The following is a 24,737-nucleotide window of genomic DNA, read 5'->3' as shown; positions in this document are numbered from 1 at the left end:
GTGGATGTGGATGTGGATGATGCTGCTCCTGCACAGCCTTACAGGCTTCACGAAAGATCTTACATTTTTTATCAAGACATCTGGATACTGTATTTTATTGAATGAATTGAAGTCCTTGGTTTGACCTGTGGCAGCTCCACCTGCAGGTTTGTCCTCCTGCTCACTGGGGGCTAATCTGAACCGGTATTTTAAGCTTGTTGTTTCTTCATAATCTGATCCCCGTCCTGGCAAATGAGCCAGAAAAACATTACAGTGTTACCAGAGTTAGAAAAAACACTAAAATCCTTTACAGAAAAACAAGAATTAATACCCCAGAGATTATATGGCCTACTACCAAATACATGGATTCAAAAATAAAAAGAGGATTTACAGCACAATGTACCACTTGGGTGAAACAAGTGTCAAATTAATTATTTTGCGAGGGGCACACCAGGAAAGGCTGGATGAGATGAGTCACTAGAGAATAGACTGAATAGAAGTAATGAATAGTTCATTGGTATCTGGGAATCAGAATAATGACCACTTTCTGTGTTTATAATTTCTGATCAAATCAGAAACAGCTCCTTCATTACTGGTTTTGTAATCGTTCCTTCCTGTAAAGTATCATCAAATAAAACAGGCACTTGAATGTTGTCTGAGATGTTTGTGAAGCTTTCTGAACCACAACGCACTTCCTGCAGTCAGTGTTGCGTTAGAAGTTTTTTTTTACAATGTTACAAAGTACAAATAAAAATGAAATTGCACGAGCAGTAAAGCACTAAATACAGTTACAACAAAACAGTAAACCGGTTTGGAAGCAATGAGGATATAATAAAGCTACCATTGAGGAATCAATGTGTGCATCATTTACTGTAAGATCAGGACTTACCAAAGTATGATTATCATTACAGTGCCCAACCTGATATAGTGATCATAAAATACACTCTAGTTGTAAACTTGGTTCACAAGCTCCAAACCTTTCAGCATTTGAAGACTTTTTACTTGTGGAATGGATAACTGATCAACTTATCGCCTACTGGAGCTTAAATAATGTCTAATAACATGTAATGCGTCTCGTTTCACCTCCGATCTTAAATTGTTTCAGTCATAACAAAAAAGCACAAAGAAAAACTGGGATACAGCAAAAATCATCTGCCCTGTTTATGACTGCTCCGCTACCTCAAAGAACGCACGTCATTAACAGTCTTGAGTTTTCTTAGTGACGGAAACATCAGGCAACAAGAAGGAAAAACATTAATGAGTAGCTTTCTACAATCTCACTTCGGCGGATGTCATATATGCCGATAAGGAGGAACTTACCTCTGCAGCAGTAAATGATTGTGTACACTCAGACAAATGTCTGACTACTTGAAACAGCAGCGTGAGGTGTGAGGAGGGGTTGAACTGAAAGGGCAGAAAGGTATGTAGCCTGAGTCCGTTTGTCCTGCATCAGTCTGTACAGGTTCAGACCCAATGTACAGACTGATGATCTAAATCTGATGTGGTCACAGCAAAGACTGAACATTGTTGTTTGTGACGGTGTGTCCATCCACTTCATTCTTTCTGCACACTGGCATCTTTCCGTAAAGGTGATATTACTTCACTTATGGGCTCAGACATATGAAGCGAGAGAAGGGTTAGTGAGGAAAACGATCTTCTTGTGAATGCCTCCTTAGTCAGAGCCTGAAACAATCGTCTTGAGTCAATCAACTGAGCTGTTTAAAATGTTTCCCCTCAGCTGTCCTTCAGCAGTCAGTTCACTTCAGTGACACTGAATGATCCACCCCTGCACCACTTCAATTCTGGACTCCATCGGCTACAAGCATCATCCAGAAGTCCCTCATTGACGTCCCAACTCTTTGCTTTATTGCTCATCTTCACCACCCGTGTCTGGCCTCTAGGGGAAGTCTATTTCATAAAAAGTTCACTATCATTTTATTTTTCATTTTAATTTATCCTCTGTCACCAGTCTGTTTGTTTTGACTGAGTTACACACACAGATCAATCAGCTGCTACAAATACTCACTACAGCATCAAATAAGGAATCATTCACCACGGATAATAGTGCCTAAAAACTGTTTTTAAAAAGGAAACTATGTATTTAAGGTTTTTTTTTACACATAGCGTACAGATGTGGTCCACTTCAGTGATGATGCAGCACTTCTGGCCTTGTTGTGACCAGAACAAAACAGACGTGAGCCTAAAGTGGCCCACTTGGAACATAGCAAATGCAGCCGAATAACCCGAAACAGATGTGGTGCTTCAGGCAAGGTGTAACCTGGATGGGAACCTATGGTGGCCCATGTGGTAAAAGGAGAATATAGCACAAAACAAATTTGAGCCACCTTCGGCTTACGTTTAGTAGTGCTATGGCTTACCTGTGGCTTACAGTAGAGTACAGGCTAAAGGTATTGTGTATAGTGTGTTATCATATCATAAGCTACAATACATAAATAGAACAACCTCAAACCAATAAAGAAGACTCAACTCAGGTGTTTAATCCTACAATCAGGTGGAACCCTCAGAGGACGGAAGTGGGCTGAACCAGTATTTCCTCCCAAAATGACAGTCCCTGTCTTCAGGCAGATTCACATGTGTCCATGAAGGTGGTGCAGTCTATCCAGAAAACATCCACGTGATTCAAACTGGACCTCATGCAAATAATTGTATAACAGGCTAATTATTCCCCTCCGATACATTATCAAAATTGTTATCAAGGAGTGAAAATAATCATTTAACTCTTTGCAGCTTCGACAGACAAAATGGCAACCTGTTCAGTAGTATCAGCAGTCCTAATAAAGTATCAAAACAAAATATGAATACAGCTTCCCATCATCACTGTGACATAAATAAAGGTGTGATATGTTTAACAGGTGATGCAACACTGTCATGTACAACAGAGGATGACACTGGAGAGAGCAGACCCTCAAACACCTAGTTTAACCAAGATGTTGATTTGATGAAAAAAAAGAAGAAACCTCATGTGTGGCAGCTGTGATGAGGATCACAATATTCATCTTTATTAAGTCTATTTCATTTATATATTTTATTTGAGTTAAATACAGTAAAATACCTAAACCCCCCCACACCAATTCATTCTGTTTAAGGCTTTAAGATTTCAAGTCAGATGTCGAGTCAGAAAATGTTTGACAGATCTGGACCATAGCTCAGGAAATCTTAGAACAAAAAGAAAAAGTGGTGAATGCCGAAAATTACCACGAATCGCTCATAGAACAAATATGTTCTTGCATGAGCCTGATTTATAAAGAAGCAAAAATCTACAGTCAGAATTTAGATAAGAATGTCCACTGGCTGTGTTAAGTTTTACTTTCAGACATGCACTGATCTCCGGATGGGCTGTATGTGAGAACGCAAATATCCGACTGAGAGCCCCGAGACTTTCTGCTGAGTTTCCCCGGCCAGACCCCTACTAGACTCAGAACGTTTGGAGGAAGCGATGTAAGAAATCAGCTTGATTTCCCTAATCGCGAATGAGTGGGTGTGTTGATGAGATTTTTAACACACAACAGGTGCAAACATCAAAAATCGAAAACAAACAACCCAGGACAAATTCTTCCAGCCTTTGGACACCTTATTGACCCGTTACTGCTCTGGAAATGACATAGTAACTGCAAATGGACAGGAACATATTTGCAATGACAAACATAAAAACACTAAAGGAAAATCAACAGTAGAAACACTAAATCATTTGAAACTGTGCTGTGATATCACAGTTTCTGTTCTGAATCTGATCCCAAGCATCCATTAGGAATGCAGGAGGACAAACATGGAATTTAACATGGGTCCCACCACAATCTTCTGAAATCAAGAACAATGACATCCAGTTAGAACAAACACCAGAGGTTCAGTGTCCAGTAAAACGTGTGGACAGACAGTCCTGTCCACAAACATCGCTACAGTGTGGACAGCAGCAGGCTCATGCACTCCCAGTCTCTTTCTTTCCACCATCATCGCACATGAGGCCGGCCCTGCTGCTCACCGCCCTCCTCCACTCCCCCCTCTCTTAGTAAAGGCTCCAGGTCCGCTGATGCTGGGGGTAAAGTGATGACGAGCTGGTGGATGAGGCGGTGAGCTCGCCAGGGCCTAGCTGCTTTCCACACACACACATTCAGTCCAGCTTCTCCTTCTGGACCAGTTTAGGAGCATCTACAAAGTCACGTCCATTGAAGAGGATGAGGCCACCCGTCACCACGCTGGCTGATCCCCAGAACAGAACGTAGGCCAGAGTCTCAGTCCACGTGTCCCCTGAGGAGGGACAGCAGGTCACAGAGTCAGTGGAGGAATCAAAAACTACATTTTCATTCAACAAATACTGTATAAAGTTACCAAAAATACTTATAAGAGGATTAAAAAAATAAGTAATAATGTGGGCATGAAAATGTCAGTTAACCGGACTTAGCTGCAGTTTGTCTTACCAGCCATTAGCAGGCAGATGATGCACATGGAGAACGCCACCACCATGACGATGGGCAACTAGAGAAGGAGAAAACAAGGTTCACATTAAACATATTGGGAAAAAAAGATTGGTCAGTCCAACTTCCTGAGCTTCTCTTACCGTCAAAAACTTCCAGTCTTTGGGGTCACGCAGTGGGGTGGTCCGATCAGCTTCATCTGCAGCATAGTTCCCCAGGAACAGATCAATGGAGTCCTGTGTAAAAAAAGAACAACCGTCTCCAACTGTTTCACCAGTTACTCATTCCTGCATTGATGGTTGATATTTTCATCCAGCATATCCAGCACTAACTACTCAGCTACCCTGTGGTCATTAATACCTCTGATTAAAGAGTGGATGGGTTCTGAAAAACATCAACCTGATCCAAGGGAACAGCCCCGTCCAGGTGTGGTTCAAATTACACTAACATTACACTAAAATCAATAGGATATGATGCCCCTAAAACTAATACATTCATTGTATTTATTTGACTGTAAAATACACATCACTATCCACGAATATACTGTAGCACTCACATCTATGAAACTTTGGACCCACCTGTCTGAAACCATCAGAGAAGTTGTTCTTGTAATATCGAATCATGGAGTTCCAGCCGTCCATCAGCAGGCCCCACTGAGTTCTCTTCCCCGTCCTGGAAGATCAACGTGTCAACACCACATAGAAACTCTCCACAGTCCCCAGAGGATTAATCTGAACCAGGTATCTGAAATGAAGCTTGTTGAGCCAATTCGTGCTCCCCAGAGTATACTCTTTTTACATGTGACCACAATTCACATGTATTCCAACTTCTCACTACAATTTTGCCCTTATCAAGTGAAATGTGGTCAAAGCAAATAGTGAATGATAATAAAGGGAGATGGTAATGAAAGGTGGTATTATTATAATTGTTTCTGAGGATGGAACTAAGGGACAGTTAAGAATAACCAGAATATATCAGGAGGTATCTTCTATAATATTTACTTCCCCAAATCTCTATTTTTAGAAATCTGCACCTTGTTTGTTGCAATGTCTGCACTGGAACCAGGTGTTAGGAGGAGTAAACAGTTGCACATGTATGTATGTGATATATAGACAATCTAACCAAAATCAAGATGATTTCTATGTCATTAGCAAGCAGTGATCATGTGTTTAACTGGATGTCAGCTGTGTGAAACTCACCTGGTGAAGTCTGTCTTCAAGGCCCCAGTACCAGCATACTGCTTAGCACAGGCATCAGCATTGTCGGCCCAGGCTGCACGAGGACAGACAGGGACAAAACACAAACCAGAAAGAGAATTAAAAGAAGTAGATCATGTTAATATAGTATGACTTTAAATGTAGCTGTGCCACGTGACTGAATTAAAAAACGACACTAGTGGAGCCCACCATTCTTGTAGAACTTCTCAAAGTCCATCTGCTGCTCAATCTTCTGGCCCATGTTCAGGACTCCCATTTTCTGCAGGCACAAACATCCATGTCAACCTAGTGACTCATCTCTCAAAAGGCTATTTAGCTAAAAGCTACAGGTAATGTGTCATGATATCTTAGTACAAGACCTCCCTATTTTCTGCCCCAATTGTAATTAATATAACACTTCATCTTTATTTATCTGGGGTTTTGATCTGTTCAGTGTAATGAAGATTCCAACAGAACAAACTGTATTATGTGAGCTGAATCCAGGCAAAATCCAGACCTACCCACCCAACTTTGCGTTCATGAAGTCAAGTTATTATTTGAGAATGATTGGTAAATATACAAACAATGTGCAATTATTCAGTCAAGCAGATTAATTGAGTTTTAATAGACTCTCATTGAAATAATGGTGAATTCTAATTATTCTGGCCAAATAATATCTACACCTTACAAATTACAAGAATTTGTGGATAAATAGTAGTCAGAGACTTTTTTCCCCACTTTATGTGATACAGAATGTCAACACTGGAATTATTGTATCCGACATGACTTTGGGTAGAGCACAGCTACTGCTCCCCCTTGTTCAGTGCTTTTTATCATTGTGTTCACAACTTGCATGATTGGCTCCTACCTGCAGCTGTGATTGCAGTGACTTTCGGGCCAAAAGGCTCTGGATGACATTGGTGCGGTCCAGACAGTCCATGCAGTTGCTCCGAAAGATCCCCTCCTGACTCAGCTGCACCTTCCCATCTGCATCCACCAGGAAATACCTGAAGCCAGATGCACAACATTACGTCTGATGTTATTTGCGACTGCTGTAATCAGGAGGTAGAGCGGGTCTTCCCCAAAGCGGAAGGGTAAATCGTTTGATCCCCTGCTCCTTCAGTCTGTGTGTCAAAGTGTCATGGGCCAAAACAATGAAAAAAAAATACCCATGATGTCTGTGCTGTCAATGTGTGATAAAGAAGGCGCTGCACATGGAAGTGCTATTTAAATGTGAGTGTGAATGAATGAAAGCACTTATAGTGATCTTAAGCAAGGATGCAGGAAGTAGGGGAGCTGAAGTACCCCCTGCTGCCAAGTGGTGTGAATGAAAGACAACACAATTTAGTTTTATTTATAGATAAATCTTTAACGTCGCATTACTAGCAATTTTGTATTCACATTTGTTTAAAATTTTGGAAAAGTTAGTGTATCTTGTGTGTAGCTTATCTGATCCACGAATGTTAAACATGAGTTTAAATAACATTAGACACAACTCCTGATGAAGAATAAACCTTCATTCCATATGTGAACTGTCTATTGCTGAATATGCTACTATACTGTAATAACCTACAATAGGTTTGTTGAAGTGCAACTGTTATAAAACTGATGTAAAATGTTGTTGGCTGTTAGAACAACTACTATTATCATAAATATTGCACTGCTACTCTACAATTAATATATTGACGTTCTCCCTTCAGCATATCAATTCACACACAATGCAAAATACACACTGACCCAAATTCATCCTGCATGTCAGCGACCATGTCCAATAAGAGCTGCAGGCGGTGCCACCTCATCCGACTGCACTCCTTATGGAAGTCAAACGCGATGTACCTGCAGAAAAGTGAGCACTCCCTGAAAATACAACAACCTCAACCATACCTGGGGTAGAGTAAACCAGAGGCCCTAAAGGAATGCAGCCATACATGAGGTGAAAAGTGATGTAATTGATGGTAATCTTACTTGATCATGCCATTTCCCAAACTGGTCACCATCTTCTCAAAGGCCAGCTCCAATGGCTTTTCTGAGCCCTTTTGGTTGATCTGACAAAATCATCACAAATTAAGTGTTTTTATATGGAAAAAATATGCAAACAACCATAAAACAATATGTGCTTTTGTTATTGCATTATATCCCCTGAATGTTTTTTTTAATCCAGGATAATATCATGGATTTTAAAATTAGGAACCGATATCTAACTGGTAAATTGGTCGCATAAAATGAAAGCAGTAGAAGAGTGAAATGTATCTTTTTACCCATCTTACCAAGTTCAAAATGACTTGTCTTCCATAGAGAATAATCTGTGAGTCAAAGTGTCTCTGGAATGCATCCAACTACAGAGAGAATAGAAACTGCATGAGAAATCAAGAAAAAATACAAACACAATGATGGCGGCCTTGTTTTGTAGTAGAGCTTACATGGTTGACTGTTTTGTTGATCTGGGGTTTTGGCTTGTACTTGAGGTTGGGCCTTTGGGACCAGTAGAAGGGGATGGAGCCTCTAGTCTGTGCATAAAGAGTGAACAATACATCAATATACTATAATCCAGCTTTCCTTCATCCCTCCATTATAGCATATACAAAATATATAAGCAACATCCGGAGTAGGAATACTGTCAGAGTTTCATATCACTGTCTTCATTCTAATGGGGCACAATTCAATGTGGGAATGACCATGGACCACAACATGAATGTGGACTGAGTGCAATGATCTGCACAGCAAAGTCAACACAGCATTAGCACATCATGGGGGGATATCACCACACAAATTGGCCACAAACTTCAGATCTGCTCAAATTGTGTATGCAATATTCTGAGGGATGATATTTTAATACTGTAGTTTTTAATGATATAGTTTTTACAGTGTTGGGATTAAAACTAAAAGGAGAAACCTCAGCAGTGAGAATTCTTCACTTACTGTTCCTCCTAAATGATCTTTCACTTCTTCCTAATGGTGAGACTGAACAGCAGACTTCACTGTGTCGCTACAGCAGCATTATTGACTTGAGTATCTGACTCACCTGAACAAATGAAGCCTTGGCACTGTTGAACTGCACAATCTGCTCCGTTTCTACATAGTTAGCAGCGTGGCCTTCAGAATCGATGCCTGCAGACAAAAACACAGAGACCCTTTTAAAATGTTCTACATTGTAAAGGATCAATGTCCCACTACTGCAGAGACAGTCTTGTCATCTTTGACTTAATGTCCAGCACATGAGCCTGAATAGCATAGATATGCATGAAATTCACTTAAATATTTGTTCACCCACTATTCACACGAAACTAATATGAAATGACGTTCATCATTTATTGTTTATTGTCTTCTCGTATATACAGAATAAGTATTTTTTGTCACAGCAAGCAGTGGTAGAAGAATACCAGGATGTGACGTGTACAGGACAGCTGTGACAAAGAATGTGAGGTGGATAGGTGTCTGGGATTCTTTGACTCAATGCATTAAGTGATGTGTATAACATATTATGGGCCTGACCACAGTTCTGTCTCATGAGGTTGACCAGAGACTTAAGGAAATGGAATATTTTAAAATGGGATGTTGTGTTTTTATGTTTTGTGTCATCCTTTTCTTAAAAATGAGATAAGATGAATTCACGAGTCTACTCTCTCAATGAGATATCAACAAAACTGACAAGACGTATACTGTAGTGACATAGACCTGTGACTGCTATAATGAACATATAATTTACTCATATTCAAAAGTGAGAATGGACAAGTGAATCCTTGTTTTCAGTAGTAGTATAATTTTTCCCCAAACACATGAATTGTTTTTTCTTCATCATAAACAGTATTACCTCTGACATAGTAGCGGACACCAGCTCTGAAACAGCTCCTCCTGGAGATTATACTCCACTCAAACATCTTTCCATTGATGCAGCTTGACTTCATGATGATGACTAGTTAACAGAATGTGTTAAGGAACCAACAGAGCTGACATAAAATAGAAAGGAGTCACTGCTATACATGTAAAAAAAAAACTGATATAAACAACAAATATCTGATTTAAAATTTGGCTCTCTTTCTGAATCACTATTAAATACAATTCTCAATATACAGTAACATTTAAGGCTGTATTGTAGACTTTAGTATATTTAATAGCCACCTGTTACTCATCCTGGTCAAGTTAAAAAAAAAGGCAAAACATTTTTAAGGTAAGAAATGTAAAAATAAAGCAATACAATCTTCAATAAACTAGACACTTAATTTAATGCTTCACTCTGATAAAATGGTGAGAAAGGACAGGTCTCACACTCCTTCACCTAAATGCTCAACTCATATATTTTATGAGGATAGGAATAGACTCTAGCAGTCAGAGAACAAAAGGATACAGCCATGGACGACAGGATACACAAACTTGTGTAACTGTAAGATTAGAGAAGTGTTAAATGATTAAATGCTTTACTCTTATAGTCATTATCATTCATTTCAATGCAAATACTATATGAAACTCTACCAAAATAACATTTGAAGGTACTTATGCAACCATGGCTCTAAGAAAATATACTAATAATACCCCCCTTACTTTCACTCAAGCACATACTCCATAACACAAGTTGCAACACTGGAAAGAGGCCACCTACAGTGCCAGGGTTACACAAGCATGTCTCACTATGGAAAAGGGAGAGTCATATAATGGTGGACAGGTTTATCTTGAATGACAGCTATTTCCCTCCACCAATTACTTTAGAGGCCATTCTCAGGGCAGGGTTAACAAGTCTTGTAGCAAGAAGTATAGTGATGCACAGCATTTGAAAGACTACAGCAGGATTATTTTTATCCTGAGCTTAAGTTCCAGAAAGAAGTATTACTGAGAATACTCGGGGAACGAGCCCAATAGGGAGAAGTAAACACAAATGCTATGAAAGAGAACATTCATTCCGTCTTACCTCTGGCTGAGCAAGGAATTCCCTCAACAGGTGGCCATTCCAGACGAAACGCTGGTCTGCCTGTAACATGGACATTTGGGACACATCAACATAGGCACAAGTGCAGAAGCAGAGAAGGTTGTATCCTTTGGATAAAATAAATGTCTCTAAACATAGATGACACAAATTGTACTAAGATACTTATTAGAAGAGATGGAATCAGTTAACAACTCAAATATCTAATTATTATTCAACTATTTGTGAATTTAACTTTGTTTCTATCATTTGTGTGATTGACTAATATATAAAAGGTGTATAAAGTTATTTCTAACCCTCTCCAGAATGCTCATCTCCTGAAATTCAGGGCTGGTGTTGGCCAGGCGCTGCAGACTGTGGGTCAGGTCGTAGTCTGTTGCAAAGTAGAAGCTTTCTGTATGAAGGACATTGTTGATCATGGACAAGAAAGCCTTGTTGTCTTGCATCTGAAACAAGAGACAAACAGTAGTGGAATGCAGTGAGGACTCTAGTCAGTAGGACAAGCTGAAGCTTGCAGTTTGGACACTCATACATCAGCTTTTGTGCACCACATTTTTCTCATTTGCACTGGTCAGTGGTGGCGTGAATGGTAAACAAAGAATGGAACCTCTATAATTTCACCCATTGGTTTAGGAAATTTACGTCTGAAGCCGTGAGTTTGGTATTTTGTCCAGCACCATTTTAGTTTTTAGAAACCAGAAATAACAATATTTGGAAGGGGATGAGGGGGTGCATGAGGACACTGCACGCCCACATATGCCTACAGCCTGCACACATTTGACAGAAGTAGCTGTGCATGTTTTATGGGTCACAGTGTGAAGCTACGGAGCTGTATAAAATATATTGTTCAGTTATTTATTTGTCACAAAGTACTTGGTAATTAAAAAAAAATTGCAGTGAGGCACTTTGCACAGTATTTTCTCATAATTAATGAAAGGATCACCTCCCCTTCCATTAGCCACTCTGCAAAAGAAATGTAATTCTATGGGATGCAGTGAGTAGGACATAACCATAGCTTTATAAAGCAGTAATAATTTCTGTATACTTCTAATAACAACTAGGGTGAGGTGTCTCAGATCAGATGCTTTTATCTTTCGGTACATGTGAGTTTAACACTTATACAAAAGGTGCTTAGATCCAGTGTCTCTGGATTGTGGACAAATCAAGGTAGCATCTTTGACCCCCTGTCAGCAGGAAGACAATATGAAAGATGCTTCTGACAGTTAGTTAAGATCAAAATACATATTATTATAAAACATTAGAAGCTACCTGGTTGTCTGTCATGTGCAGTATTGTCTTCTTATAAGAGATGATTTCAAAGTCCAGAGCCTTCCACACAGCATGACCCAGCAAATCTCCCACCTTCTGCTTCTTTGTGATGACAACCAGGTACATGCCTGACAAACACAGGTTGGTGGAAATGAGAACGCACAACACATTTCTTCTCCATTAGCTGATAGTTTCGATATTTTCCAGGAATGGGTGGAACATAATCCTCCCGCACTACAAACTGAACTTACCTGCCACCAGACGTACAGTCCCCATGACTCCACATATTGGTCTGCTCTCAGCTGAGACAGGGATGTCCCTCCTCACTAAGGACATAGCAGTGGTTAGTGTCAGTGTGTTATATATGTGATCAGCATGATCTCATTTAGTGTAACGCAGTGGTTTAAAAGACATTCAGCTCCTGTCAATTTCTATAATTTAATTTTAAATTGATACATTTGCCATCTTGTCCGACTACACTCAATAGCCCTTAAAAAAAATTTGACAAATTGAAGTAAAAATAATGGGAAGTTAACATTGAAAACTAAAATCTCTCATATACAGAAGTATTAACACTCTTAACTCAGTACTTTGTAGAAGCCAGTTATAGTTTCCACTCTTCTTGGTTTAGACTCTAAAAGATTCACAACCGTGGAGTTTGGACAGTTATCACATTCATCCTTCCAGTCAGATCCTCTCAGGCTACGCCAGACAGAATGAAGACACTCAGGGACAGACAGAACCTTGTACTGAAGAAACTTACGGACAGTAAAGTTGCTTAAAAACATGCACTGAACTCCAGAGAACCTCAGGACATTCTCTGGAGGTGCTGCGAGCAAGCTTGTGTGCTGGTGATGTTTCTAACATGCGGCAAACGCAAAAAAATAAAGGATAAGCGAAAAAGAAGAGCCCAAAAGGTAGAAGACAACAACAAGGATGACAATAGAGCTAGCTGACGCAAGTTTCTATGTGCCTTAAACAAAAACCTGTATCCCTGCAGCAGAATGTGTACATTAGTTCCTGTCTCTCTCTGTCTGCTGCTCCACCCCCACACTCCAGAGAGGTCTGTGTTGGTGTGAACATGTCTGAGAGGAGAATCTCCCATTGTGTCGTTCATGTGTGAAGGGTAAACTCCAGAGAAAGCCCGGACCCAATTCTCCAGACGTCATGTCTTGATGAGTTTCCATCGAGGAAATGAAAGGAGATTTGTCGTACTTATCAACCGCAGCTCTAGAAACAAACATATCTAGAATAAGTAAAGCAAACATGAAGCCCCTGACCACAACAAAGGGTCTGGATACTGAGGTAAATGAAGGAGTTCGGGGGTTTTATTTGAAATGTATTTGAAAAAATAAATCAATGAAAACCTGTTGGTAACTAAGTGAAGGATAAAGTAACATGGTCGCTCACCTGTGAGAGTCATCTCAGTCGACACCCGGTCGACCGTCAGGACGTCCACGGAGCCGTCATCGCAAGCCTCGATGTAAAACTTCTCTGGTGTGGTGCGCCTGGTGAGACAGAGGAAAGGTGTAAACAAACAGCAGCCGGAGCAGAGAGGTGGAATCAGCCTGTTTGAGTTGTAAAGTCACTGCGAATCAACACGGAGCCGGTGTGTGAGGCTCGGAGACAGGTGGAGGCGGAAGACACCGAGCAGACACAGGAAACCCTTGAGTCCCGGAGCTAAAGCTACAGGACGATCACTTTTCACAGCCTGAACCGCCGCTCCACAGGACTTTAGTGTCACTGTTGAAGAGCAGGTGTGTGAGGAGGCTCCATTAGCAGAGCAGACGTGTCGTAATGGAGGTGTTAGCAGCGGGGTTAGCAGCAGCCCGGGCTGGATGTACCCGGTTAGCTGCTGTGAGGTGAGCCTGTCCCGGGGACGCAGACACGGCTCTCTGCCTCCTCTGAGACGAAGGGAATCATACGCGAAATGAAGCGCTGTGTTGTTCACTTGCTGTTTACACTTACAAGTTAAAGCTCTCGTAGGCGCTCGCCATCTTTCCTCCCCAGTGACGTGTCTGCTTCTTCTTCTTCTTCTTCTTTTTGTTGTTTAATGGCGGCTGGAACATTACGTTAAAGGTGCAATACCGCCACCTACTGTACTGGAGTGCGGGTCAGTGGAAATACATAAATAGACAAATAAAATAGAAAACAACAAAAACAAGACATAAAGTTTCCTTTGATCTAGGAAGACTGACACTGCAGGAGTGGGGTTGTTTGTTTACGGCTCAGCATCAAATGAGTCATGGTCCATGTATGTCCTCGTTACAGAACATCGTGTTTTAATGGCGTGTAATCAAACTTTGACGCCACGCCACGGTCACAACGTGTGACGAAAAATCAATCCCTCAAACTGTTTTTATCTGTATCTTGTTGTGATGACACTCATCTCAATTTGAAGTTGATCCGATGAAAGCCCTGGTAAATGCAAAATAGCAGGCTTCCTGTTGTGTTTTTCCAATTGCACTTAGAGACTTTTTTGTTTGTCTGGTCATGATACACCTGTATGTTGATTTTTGTGGAGACCGGTCAATGTGAACACGTTCCAGGGGTCTTGGGGGGCACCGTTGAGCCATTTTGCGACGCCCATTGAAAATTTTTACTGTTACTTTTTCAAATAACACTGCTACCACTCCTTCTTTATTTATCTGGGTTTCTTTATCTCTGAATCATGATCAGGGCATGAATCATAGGGGAGCAGAGAGTCCTCCCTCTCTTTGCAAAACCTACTATGTTGAACCATCAGTTTGTAAACTAGTGGCCATTATTTTACACAGTACTGCTGTCTGTGTAATATGTCTATGTGACACAGCCTTTACAGCATTCCTCACAATTGATGTAGGTAATTTCATTTCATTAGCGCAATGCATGATGGTATTCATATTTCCTTACGTTTCATGATGCATTGTGGGATACATGAGTCCACTATAGAACAGCACCATGAAATGACAAACTGAGTGGTGAATGATTTCGGACACAGCTCATCATATCCACACTCCCTGTAGGAGGCCAGGCGGTTTTACTGGTTCCCTCAGCTTGACAATGAGAAAAATCGTAGTTCCCTCCAAATTTTCAACATCTTGTAGTCCCTCTGCATGCAGCCACTGGATGTCCAAACTGCCGGCACTTGTTACAACACAATGGAGGGTGTGTGTGTGTGATCTCTTACTTGAAATCTCATGTATCAGTGATTTACTCCCACTTGTCTTGTATCCTGCTTGAATGTCACCCAGCTGTACCACACTATCTAAAGCTGCCTTCAGACCAAATGTCCGAGTGAGAGCCTCCCGACTTTTATCTGTACTTACACAAACAGAAACCACACCATATTCCTCATTCCTTGTATGTGAAAACCTACTTGGCAACAAACCTTGATTCTGATTCCAGAATAGCATCCACTCATTTGATCATTTATTATCTTATTCAGCTGAGTTACTAGTCATTTCATGGGCCATATTGTGCAAAGAGCGAGTCAAAGCCCCAACAGTTTCCTGTGTTTGGATTCTGCAGCCTTCTTGTTTGCTCTGAGATAAGGAACATCGAGGCGCTGCCTTGACCTTCTGCAGGAAATTTGGTGCTGCCTGGAAAACGTGGAATTACTCGGCCTATAGTTTACATACAGTTTACCCATGTCACTTTGGTTTTACACTTCCTCGTATGTTACACTTGCATCCTTGAATATATTATTTTATATTATTGTATTTTACTTTTCTTTAGATATATTAACTTCTTTAGCTGTTTTATTTAAATTAGATGTTTGTTTTAATTGGACTACTGAGCTGACTTGTCCAACACTCTTAATTGTACTATTGACCCTGTGTTGACTTACATGTGACAAAAACTTTTAACTAACAAATTCTTTATCATTTAAAAAGGCAAATTAAAGCTTTTTTACTCTTGTAAGAACTTATAAAGTGAAGATCATTTTCAGAGTAGCCATTTTGAGTTTAAATAGTATGTTAGGCTGTTACTAAACCTCTGAACCTTCACTAATGCCAACATTTATGTTTACCGGCTATATCAAAAGCATAAACTATATATCGAGAGTGGCTGCCGTGAAAAAGATGTTCTCAAGGAGTCAGATCTGGGTCCTAAGAGTCACATTTATTAGTTGAGCAATGTCAACATTTCCTAAATCTACTGGCCTGTTTAAAATGGAACAACATTAAAGTCCTTTAGCCAGGTAATACTATAATATAAAATAAAATAAAATAAAAGTTTTTTTGACCCATTATTTTCTAATAAGGGATTATGTCCGGAGGGACACAACACTATTCGTAATCACAGTGTTTCCTGCACAGAGAGACATCTTTTCTTTTTACAAGCAGATTTATCCATAATTTTTTAAAATATTATGATAAAAAAAGTAAGGTAATAGTGGTACCCTTCATTTGAAGCAATTATGGGAAAGGAACTGAATGTAGACATCACAGATGAGCACAGGGGGGATGTTTTGGTCAATGGGGGGGTCTCTAAGTGTAATAAAATAAAATAAATTAAAATCAGGATTTTACATTTATCTCCTTTATAGGCTTGACACGTTATAAAAAATGTATGTTATCACAAATGTTGGATTGTTTGACATTTTGTTATTGTATGTGTTTGTGAGCCAAGTGTCTTTTGGTTTGTTTGTATTTTCCTATTTAGAAAATCATGATGATCATGATGACTCTGTTCACTATAATGAATCTTGTTATTGTCTGTGGAAGGCAGCGTCGTGCTTTACAGTTTACAGCATGTCGGATATTCATTTGAAGAACAAGAAAGTGAGTAAGAGTTGCACTCCAGTCCAGAAGGTGGCGGTACAGTGTAGCTGGGTTGTTTGACGTCCCCTAACAACAGCAGCAGAGGAAGAACCCCGCACATGTGGTCCTTCTCACAAGCTCAGTGCGTGTGATCAGAGCGAGTCGGAGTCCGAAGACAGAAGAGTCGAGTGAGCAGCGCTGGTTCCACCGTCACATCTGAAACATGAGGCCAGGTACAGAACAAACATGTCTTGGTTTATTGTCTTTGCTTTCTGTCGCGCTGTGCCGCTCCGGGTCCCCGGTGTGAAGTTGTGTCCGTGCGGCCTACACCGCCACGCCGCTGCCTGGACCTCACCGAGCCGCCCCCCCCCGCATGTGAGGGAAGCAGCCTCCGGGGAACTTTATCTCGTTAGCTCCGTCACAGGTGATGTAAAAGGTGGTGGTCGTCGAGTCGAAGTAACGAGCTGCCGTGAACCAGCGACACGCCGCGCACACGTGTTGAGTTTCACCCACCACGGGTAGTGCGACACAACATGGCGTCCCCGTGTGTTCGAGTTCCCCTGACCCTCACCATGAGGCTTTGGACAAGTCCCGGTCCCGCTAACCTGAGCCCGGGCTCAGGTCCGTGCCCCCCCTGCTGACACGGCGAGAGGCACCGTGTTTACACGAGGCGCAGGACCCCGGAAGCATCGTGGTGCCGCGACCACACGTGGTGATTACACAAACTTAGTGAAACTCGTGCTGAACAACAGCGATCGGTCTAAAACAGCGAGGTTTGAGAGGCAGGTACAATCCGGTCATGTCCGCCTGAGGTAAAGCAGAGCAGAGCGGCCCCGGAGCTTTAAAATGGAGCCAGGGGCCACGTGTGTCGCTTCACGTGGTAATCTCTGTGTAGGTTTCCGTCCCACACACGGTGCTCCCTTTCTAACGAGGGGCCTCCACATTAAATGTCCGTCCGTCTGCTGGTCGCCTGTGCCCGTGTCATGGGTACATTGCTCGTATTCTGACCCCAGTACCACCACTCTGTCCAGTTTGGCGTCGTGCTGTTCCAGTGTTAACAGGTGGTTAATGGCCTGTAGGAGCAGCACTTTTCTAGTCTTGATGACTGTGTATTTTACAGCACAGTTGTTTCAATTCGCACACATTCATAGAGTGCCTCTATCATCTACCTCCATGGATGGTGCAAATAGGTGCCTCACATCTTTCTGAGTTGTTTATAAGCAGAAGAGGAAACTCTTCCCGACCACACTTTTCTCTTGGTCATTCTATTTGTCCAAACAATCGACTGTATTTTTCTTTATTTTGACTTAAAAAATCAAAACCCCCAATTAAACAGCTTCGCTCTCATCCAGTGTGTAGCATTCAGCATGCTGGTCGGTGAGATATTCAAAGTTTCAGTAGTTGAGTAAGATCTACAGACACTGAGAACATTTGTTTTCATTAGTCTCGAATGAGCCCTTCACATGTCTGCCATGTCTCTACAGAAGCCCAGAACTCACAAACCAAACAATCCAAAAGTTGGCTCCCAAAAGGCCTGACATGTTTTTTTAATTTTATTAAGTCGATTGCAGTGTGTAAAGTCACCACAAGATGTCAGTACATTCCACACTGATCCTTCCCAGTGTACTGGAAACCTACGATTTCACATCTGTATTTAAAAGGGCACAGCAGCAACTTTACTCCTGTGAGTGGAATATAGCTAAAAGTGGCAGAGAAAGATGTTTTAAGATACCCATTTACCTCAGTGTTGCATGGTAACTTGGAGTTAAGTCCTTTTATCTACAGAGAAGCGCTTTATTGATCACAAGGTGGAAATAATCATGCTACAGCAGATAGAAATGCAAAAACAGAGCTACCAAGTGGAATACTTAAGTATTTAATGCATCAACAGCATTGTCCATAATCAGTCAGGAAAAAATAAAGGTGTATGTGCAATAAAATTAAGAAGATGATTAAAGCATAGAGGGGAGAGACAGGGTTTTTGGAAGATGTATTTTGCTACATGACCAAGGAAAATTTCACTTGATTTACGTTATCTTGTAAGAGAAAAACAAAATGACCAACCAGTTTTTACTTTATATGTTTTTATGATAGTCCCCACATGATAGTGTCAATAGGCACACAGTAGCTCCGGCGGATAGATGTGTAGGCTCCGTAAATAACTTTCTGATGTGCAAATTCCGCTAACATGGTTCTGCTGGCTGTGTTTTCCTCCCCAGGGTTCAGTCCTCGTGGCGATCGAGGAGGTAGAGGAGGACGTGGAGGTAGAGGTGGATTCGGTGACCGTGGAGGATTTGGTGACCGAGGAGGAGGACGAGGGGGATTCAGAGGAGGAAGAGGTGAGGCCGTTGGAGTGGTGAACATTGTTATATTTATTATGATATTAAATGTGGTGTAAAAGCAGCTTCCTCAGGGATTTAAGATTTGTTAATCATTAGAGAATATGTATAACGTTGGGGTGTACATCAGACTGAAATGGCAGAGCTTTGTCTCACAGGCAATCACCTTATCACTATGATCTCAACAAATACTGATCTGACGTTCCCGACTCGCATGTCTGTTTTTCAGGAAGCTTCAGGTCCCCAGAAGGTGGAGGATTTCGCGGGCGAGGCGGTGGAAGAGGCGCCCCAAGAGGAGGGAGAGGCGGCCGTGGGGGCTTTGGAGCTGGGAGGAAGGCCTTGGTTGAGCCACACAGACATGAAGGTTTGTGTTACACCTTTTTAGATATTATTCTGGATTATTATTTGGGATGCAAACTGTGAAAGCTGGGGCCCTGCTTTGACTAGGTGTTTAGTTGCCAACTTTCCGGCTGAGATCAGGTTCATTGACCTTTATTCCTTTGTGGCAATTGATATTGTATTAGAAATTAATGCTTAACTCTACCTGTAGATAATCCATAGATGCACTGCTGTCCCGTTTCTGTTTGCGGAATTGCTTTCTGTCTGAATAGGTAAACCAACAAGTGATTTTGTGTGTCCGATAGACACTGACTCTGTGTCTGTGTCTGTGTGCCCACTCAGGTGTGTTTATCAGCAGAGGGAAGGAAGATGCTCTGGTGACCAAGAACATGGTTGTGGGAGAGTCTGTGTACGGAGAGAAGAGAATCAGTGTGGAGGTAAGGTTTTGATTGACAGCAGCACAGTAGTTGCAGTAATGAATGTGAGATGCTTAATAGCTGATCTCTGCTGCAATACATTAAAAACTCACTTAAATAATATCTGTCTGTCTACGACTGTAACGCTCAGATTCATTCTGTTTCAGGAAGGCGAAACGAAGATTGAGTACAGAGCCTGGAATCCGTTCCGGTCCAAGCTGGCAGCAGCCATCTTGGGAGGAGTCGACCAGATCCATATCAAACCTGGATCAAAGGTCATGTACCTGGGAGCAGCCTCTGGCACCACAGTGTCCCACGTTTCTGACATTGTTGGACCGGTGAGTACAGTATGCTCAGTGGATGATAAAGTAAAATGACCTAATAAATACAGAGTAGTACGACACAAAGCTAGACAACATACAAACGTTAGTGCTATAATACAACACCAGTCTGTGAATGTCATGAAATTTTCCTAGTGTAAGCGCCTAAAAGCTTTTGGTTACATCGGTCACGTTTGCCTTGTGTATTACAGGAAGGACTAGTCTACGCTGTGGAGTTTTCCCATCGATCAGGTCGTGACCTTCTCAATGTTGCAAAGAAACGCACCAACATCATTCCGATCATCGAAGATGCTCGGCACCCACACAAGTACCGCATGTTAGTTGGTAAGTATCCCTGAGCCGCAGAGGATGAGTTGTCTAGGTGTCGCTACAACCTCAGAGGGGTTAGGTGTTCCTCTAGTTCAATCTGTGAGCCCTCGATTTTAAATTGAAGGAAGACTAAGACTCATGTCACAGCAGAGGAAAGCCTCTGTTGGTAATTTCTTTCAGACATCAGAACCTCACTAGGGTTCCGGATGTTAATCTGTTACAACTACACAAATTGGTTTAACAGTGTGAGACATCAGATACACTCAGGTTGTTGAATGAGACTTGAGACAGCTATGTTCATCTTTACAGCCCTCTTTCACATTATGTTAGTATTGTAGGTTTTGAGGGGTATGAAGTTTGTAAACCGTGAAAAAGCAAACTGATAAGGGTTTTATTTACCATGCAGGTATTAGAAATACTCTTGTGATAAATATAACCATGATTTTATTAAATACACAGTTAAATGGTATTTATGGTTTTACATTATCCTGTCACACGTGCACAGCAACACCAACCGAAGCATGAACGCTCATTTGTTTACATGAGTTGGTGACACTCAATGCATCAGTTTACTCTACTGAGAGTCTGTAAAGTTAAAAAAAGCAATAAAGGTTACCGGTGTTGTATTTTAAGTGTGTACGCTCGACAAGGTGACGTCTATTGAATCAAATGTTTTTTTTCACCAGGTTACCTCAGAACCCTCTGCTGTTAACTGTGTTGAATCAGTTTTGTTTGCTTCACAAATACTTTCTTAATGATATAGTTGACCTTAACCGACAATAATTCAATTGTTTGATCTCTAAACTTCTGAGAATTTCTTGATCCAAACAGAATAGTTGAGTCTGCCTTAGCGTCACCAAGCACAGCAGTGTTCTTACTAAATCCACTGATGGGCCATGAAGTGTCGGAATAACATTTTCTGTACTGAATGACTTACATTATTCACACATGAACTTTTCATGTTGCTTAATACATCTGCTTATTCACAATGGACAGTGAAGAGAAGGAGAATGCAGCCGTCCGGCTTCTCTCAAACATCTGAAGTCACAATGATGCTGTGAAACACAAACTCATGCTCTCTTTTCTCTCTCTTTAGGCATGGTAGATGTGATCTTTGCTGATGTTGCCCAGCCTGACCAGACAAGGATTGTAGCTTTGAATGCTCACAACTTCCTCAAGAATGGAGGACACTTCGTTATCTCCATCAAGGTACAGCTATGACTGCCCTGTCAGATGGAAGCTCTCCATCCTTCAGCACATTAAGTCAAACCTCCAGTTAGCATGTGTAAATTCATTATTTGACAGAAAACATCTATGTTTATAAATATCTCACAATATCTCAACAGAGTTCATATGTTATGTCCTGGATACTGAGTTCTCTAATTGGGTGCCTCTAAACTGAAAAATGTCTAGACTCTATTTTTTGTGTGACTGGTGTCTGAAAACTGCTAGAATCTGTTAAAGAAATGAGTAGACACAGCCCCCAGCTGATAATATAATTTCATGTACAAGTGTTCCCTGAGGGTTTTGTCAACTGTGTGGACTGTTTATTTTTTACTACAGGCCAACTGTATAGACTCAACAGCAGCTCCAGAGGCAGTGTTTGCCTCAGAAGTGAAGAAGATGAGCTCTGAGAACATGAAACCACAGGAGCAGCTCACACTAGAGCCCTATGAGAGAGACCACGCTGTGGTGGTGGGCATCTACAGGTACGCCAACATACCACCCCCCCTTTTCAGAGTCACTCAAACTGATACTGATTGTGTAAAAAAAAAAATAACAACCTGACTTATTTTCCCCCATGTTATATCCCCATCTGTCTGTTGTAGTTACTAATTTTGTCCTGTTCCTGAAATAATTGGTTAATATTACTAAATATCTTGCTCTTAACTAGTTTATTGCTAGAACTTCGACATGGTGTTTAAACCTATGAAAATCTACTATGACTTCCTCAGTTAGAGGTCCAGAGTTAAATTGTTAGTCTTCATACATGTTTAGGTTTATTATAAGTATTTCACTCTTCTAGGCACCCAAATATTAAATTGACTTTAGCACCACCAGGTTAATAATTTGTATAAGCTGGGCCATTGTTTCTATTGATGGAAATAATGGCCCAGTTTATCTAAATGATGTAGTCCTGCACATTTGATCTGGAAGTAAGAGTGAGTACACCAGGAATGTCACTGCTCAAATGTATTTGCATATCATCAGATCAAAAAAATACATTGAACTAAAGGCACTTAACCCAGCTGGGTTGAGATGATGGTTTTCGAATTCGTCTTTTTTTTCTCGGCAAAATAACTTTGTCAATCCCTGGAATCGGTGTCCAACCTGAAATTGATCTTCTACAGTAGTGCAGTATGTTTGGGAAGCCTAGTGGTGCAGGATTTAAATCAGGACACAGTGGGTTACACGTTGATATGGTGAATTTGGAACAACATGGACATTGTGCTGAGGTTTAGCAGTTTCCCTTCCCACTAATGTTCCTATAATCAAGTTGTGGTGACAGGTTGAGACCCTCAGTTCCTTCAATGTTTCATGTATTGTTAACATGCTCTTCTTTCTCTCTCGCTTTAGACCTCCATCTAAACAGAAGAAATGAAGTGGAAATGGATTCCCGTTTTCAACCACCACCTACTTTAGTACCGTCTGTCTGTCGCCCACCTCTCCATCTGGCCTGCGCTCCACCTGTAGATTCTGAAGTTGAAAGCATAACTAGCACTCAGGGTAAAATTGATCTGTTTTTTTTTTTTTTTTTAAATCTGACGACAGTTTAATGTACACCTGATCCACGGCTGGAGATGCATTAAATGACATTTTGTACGACTGTACGTTTGTTATGCACATGTGCTCAGGTCTGTGTCCAGGAAGATTACAAAGTAAATGAGAGCAGTCAAGTATTGTATATTGCAGCCATCACCAGCTGCTGCCCTGACTTATTCGGTAAACATCAATCTGAAATGCTTGGTCAAGACTTGTTCTGTATGTAGATACACAAGTTTTCATAACTACTTTTTTGTGGTTAGTGTTTTTATTTCAATACCTCTTTGCTTTTCTGTGCTCCTGGTCCTTTTCTTTCTGTATTGTCTTTTCTTTCAATGTTTTCCAGTTCCTTGCTCTGCTAATGTAGGGCACATTGCTGGATGTACCATGTATTCAAACATCACATACCCCAGATAGCAGTGTTTTCATTGTATAAGTCATCTGTTCAAACATCTTTTATGGCGAAATATACTTCTTAATTTGTCGTGTACCCACGGTGTGGAGAGTTTCAGGTCGGGACAATTTGTAGGCAAAGAACCATTAATGCTGATGTGTTTAGTGGAGAGGTGGTAAACTGACCCCGTGTGCCTGTGTACAAATATAGAAAGTGATTTAGTCACTCTGGCTTGTAATTTGAAACTTGTATAACTTTTGTGTTTAAGTAAGAAGCAGAATGGTTGTAGATATTTTACAACAAATCATGCTTGAAACTTTATTTGTCATAACCAACAGTTTTGTTTAAATAAAATGTTTTTTTTTATTATAATCTTTGATCCCACACTTCCTTACTCACGTGTTAGCCGTGTAACTGATTTCAGTTCAGGGACCAACACATGATGACATGAGGCCAGATGTGCTGCACGGAAACCCAGAGTTACTAACCCTAACCCAGGGCTACATGAGCAGCAGCTGTCCGTAGGAGAGCATGCATGTTCCCCTCAGTGTTAACTCTGACAGCCCGAGAAAACGCTGCTTTTCTCCTACCGTTTTCTACACAAATGCTTCGAATATGTGTCAGTGCAGTTTGTGCTACATGTGAAATAATGTTGGTAACTATAATTAAACCAGAGCACTAACTTTCGGGAGTAACTTGAGTCACTGTCCGCGGTGGATTTGTTTTGGCAGCCATTTTGTGGGAAATTTCTCTGGAGCGCGCTGGGCCGTGCTTGCCTGGTGTCGGGAGTGCGCTCTCAATGCAGCCCCTCTCTCCTTTGACCGATATTACCATCACGGAGGGGCTGGCCGGCACAGAGCTAGCTGGAGCCGTGCGTGCTAAAATACGTCAAGTTTCTCCATTGCTCCCGCTGACACGGTCCATCGGCTGGCCGCTGCCCGCCAAGCAGCCTGCAGTGTGCGGACTGTCTTCAAATTCCAATGGCAGAGTTTTATTAGACAGCTAGCATGCTAGCTAACAGCTAGCTGGCTAAGGTTAGCATCTTTCCTCTAAATTCATTTAAAAAAAAAACGAGCTCGTAAAGGCAGCTGACCCACGCTGCTGCTGAACCGCGGTGTCGTGTTTATTTGAGCATCGATCTCGAACCAGTGAATCCAGTCTGCTGAACGGAAGAGGACTCCAGGAGCCGTGGTCGCGGCGGCGAGCTGCCACCTCCCCTCCGGCTCGGCTAGCTGCGCTGCGCCGGTGAGACCCGCTCTCTGAGCTCAGGAGAATAACGCTTCTTTTTTTTTTTTT

The 24,737-nt window shown here is 41.4% G+C and overlaps 2 protein-coding genes across 3 annotated transcripts; one reads left to right on the top strand and one right to left on the bottom strand.

The window, feature by feature from the left end:
- Window positions 1-2,963: 2,963 nt before the first annotated feature.
- On the bottom strand, window positions 2,964-13,821 carry sacm1lb (SAC1 like phosphatidylinositide phosphatase b). Of its 2 annotated transcripts, XM_061082067.1 has the most exons (20): window positions 13,764-13,821; window positions 13,206-13,303; window positions 12,047-12,121; window positions 11,796-11,923; window positions 10,823-10,972; window positions 10,512-10,571; window positions 9,954-9,987; window positions 9,420-9,521; window positions 8,631-8,716; window positions 8,029-8,115; window positions 7,876-7,944; window positions 7,574-7,653; window positions 7,346-7,444; window positions 6,477-6,615; window positions 5,819-5,888; window positions 5,612-5,684; window positions 4,991-5,084; window positions 4,556-4,648; window positions 4,416-4,473; window positions 2,964-4,245 (listed from the first exon to the last, which is right to left on the bottom strand). In XM_061082067.1, the coding sequence occupies exons 1-20, from the start codon at window positions 13,790-13,792 to the stop codon at window positions 4,109-4,111; spliced, it is 1,761 nt and encodes a 586-aa protein (XP_060938050.1). In that variant the 5' UTR covers window positions 13,793-13,821; the 3' UTR covers window positions 2,964-4,108. The 2 variants fall into 2 exon arrangements, with proteins under 2 accessions (XP_060938050.1, XP_060938051.1); XM_061082068.1 differs by lacking the exon at window positions 13,764-13,821 and having other exon boundaries at window positions 12,047-13,025; window positions 13,206-13,269.
- A 2,829-nt stretch (window positions 13,822-16,650) lies between these two features.
- Window positions 16,651-23,813, top strand: fbl (fibrillarin). Its single transcript, XM_061082069.1, has 9 exons — window positions 16,651-16,773; window positions 18,760-18,879; window positions 19,109-19,243; window positions 19,561-19,655; window positions 19,802-19,972; window positions 20,167-20,299; window positions 21,381-21,493; window positions 21,848-21,993; window positions 22,862-23,813. The coding sequence occupies exons 1-9, from the start codon at window positions 16,764-16,766 to the stop codon at window positions 22,884-22,886; spliced, it is 948 nt and encodes a 315-aa protein (XP_060938052.1). The 5' UTR covers window positions 16,651-16,763; the 3' UTR covers window positions 22,887-23,813.
- The last annotated feature ends 924 nt before the right edge of the window (window positions 23,814-24,737 follow it).

This window comes from Limanda limanda, chromosome 11, assembly GCF_963576545.1.
Source record: "Limanda limanda chromosome 11, fLimLim1.1, whole genome shotgun sequence".
Classification (NCBI taxonomy): Eukaryota; Metazoa; Chordata; class Actinopteri; order Pleuronectiformes; family Pleuronectidae; genus Limanda; species Limanda limanda.
The sequence above is the reverse complement of the archived record's forward strand: the minus strand, read 5'-3'. Positions and strand labels throughout refer to the sequence as shown.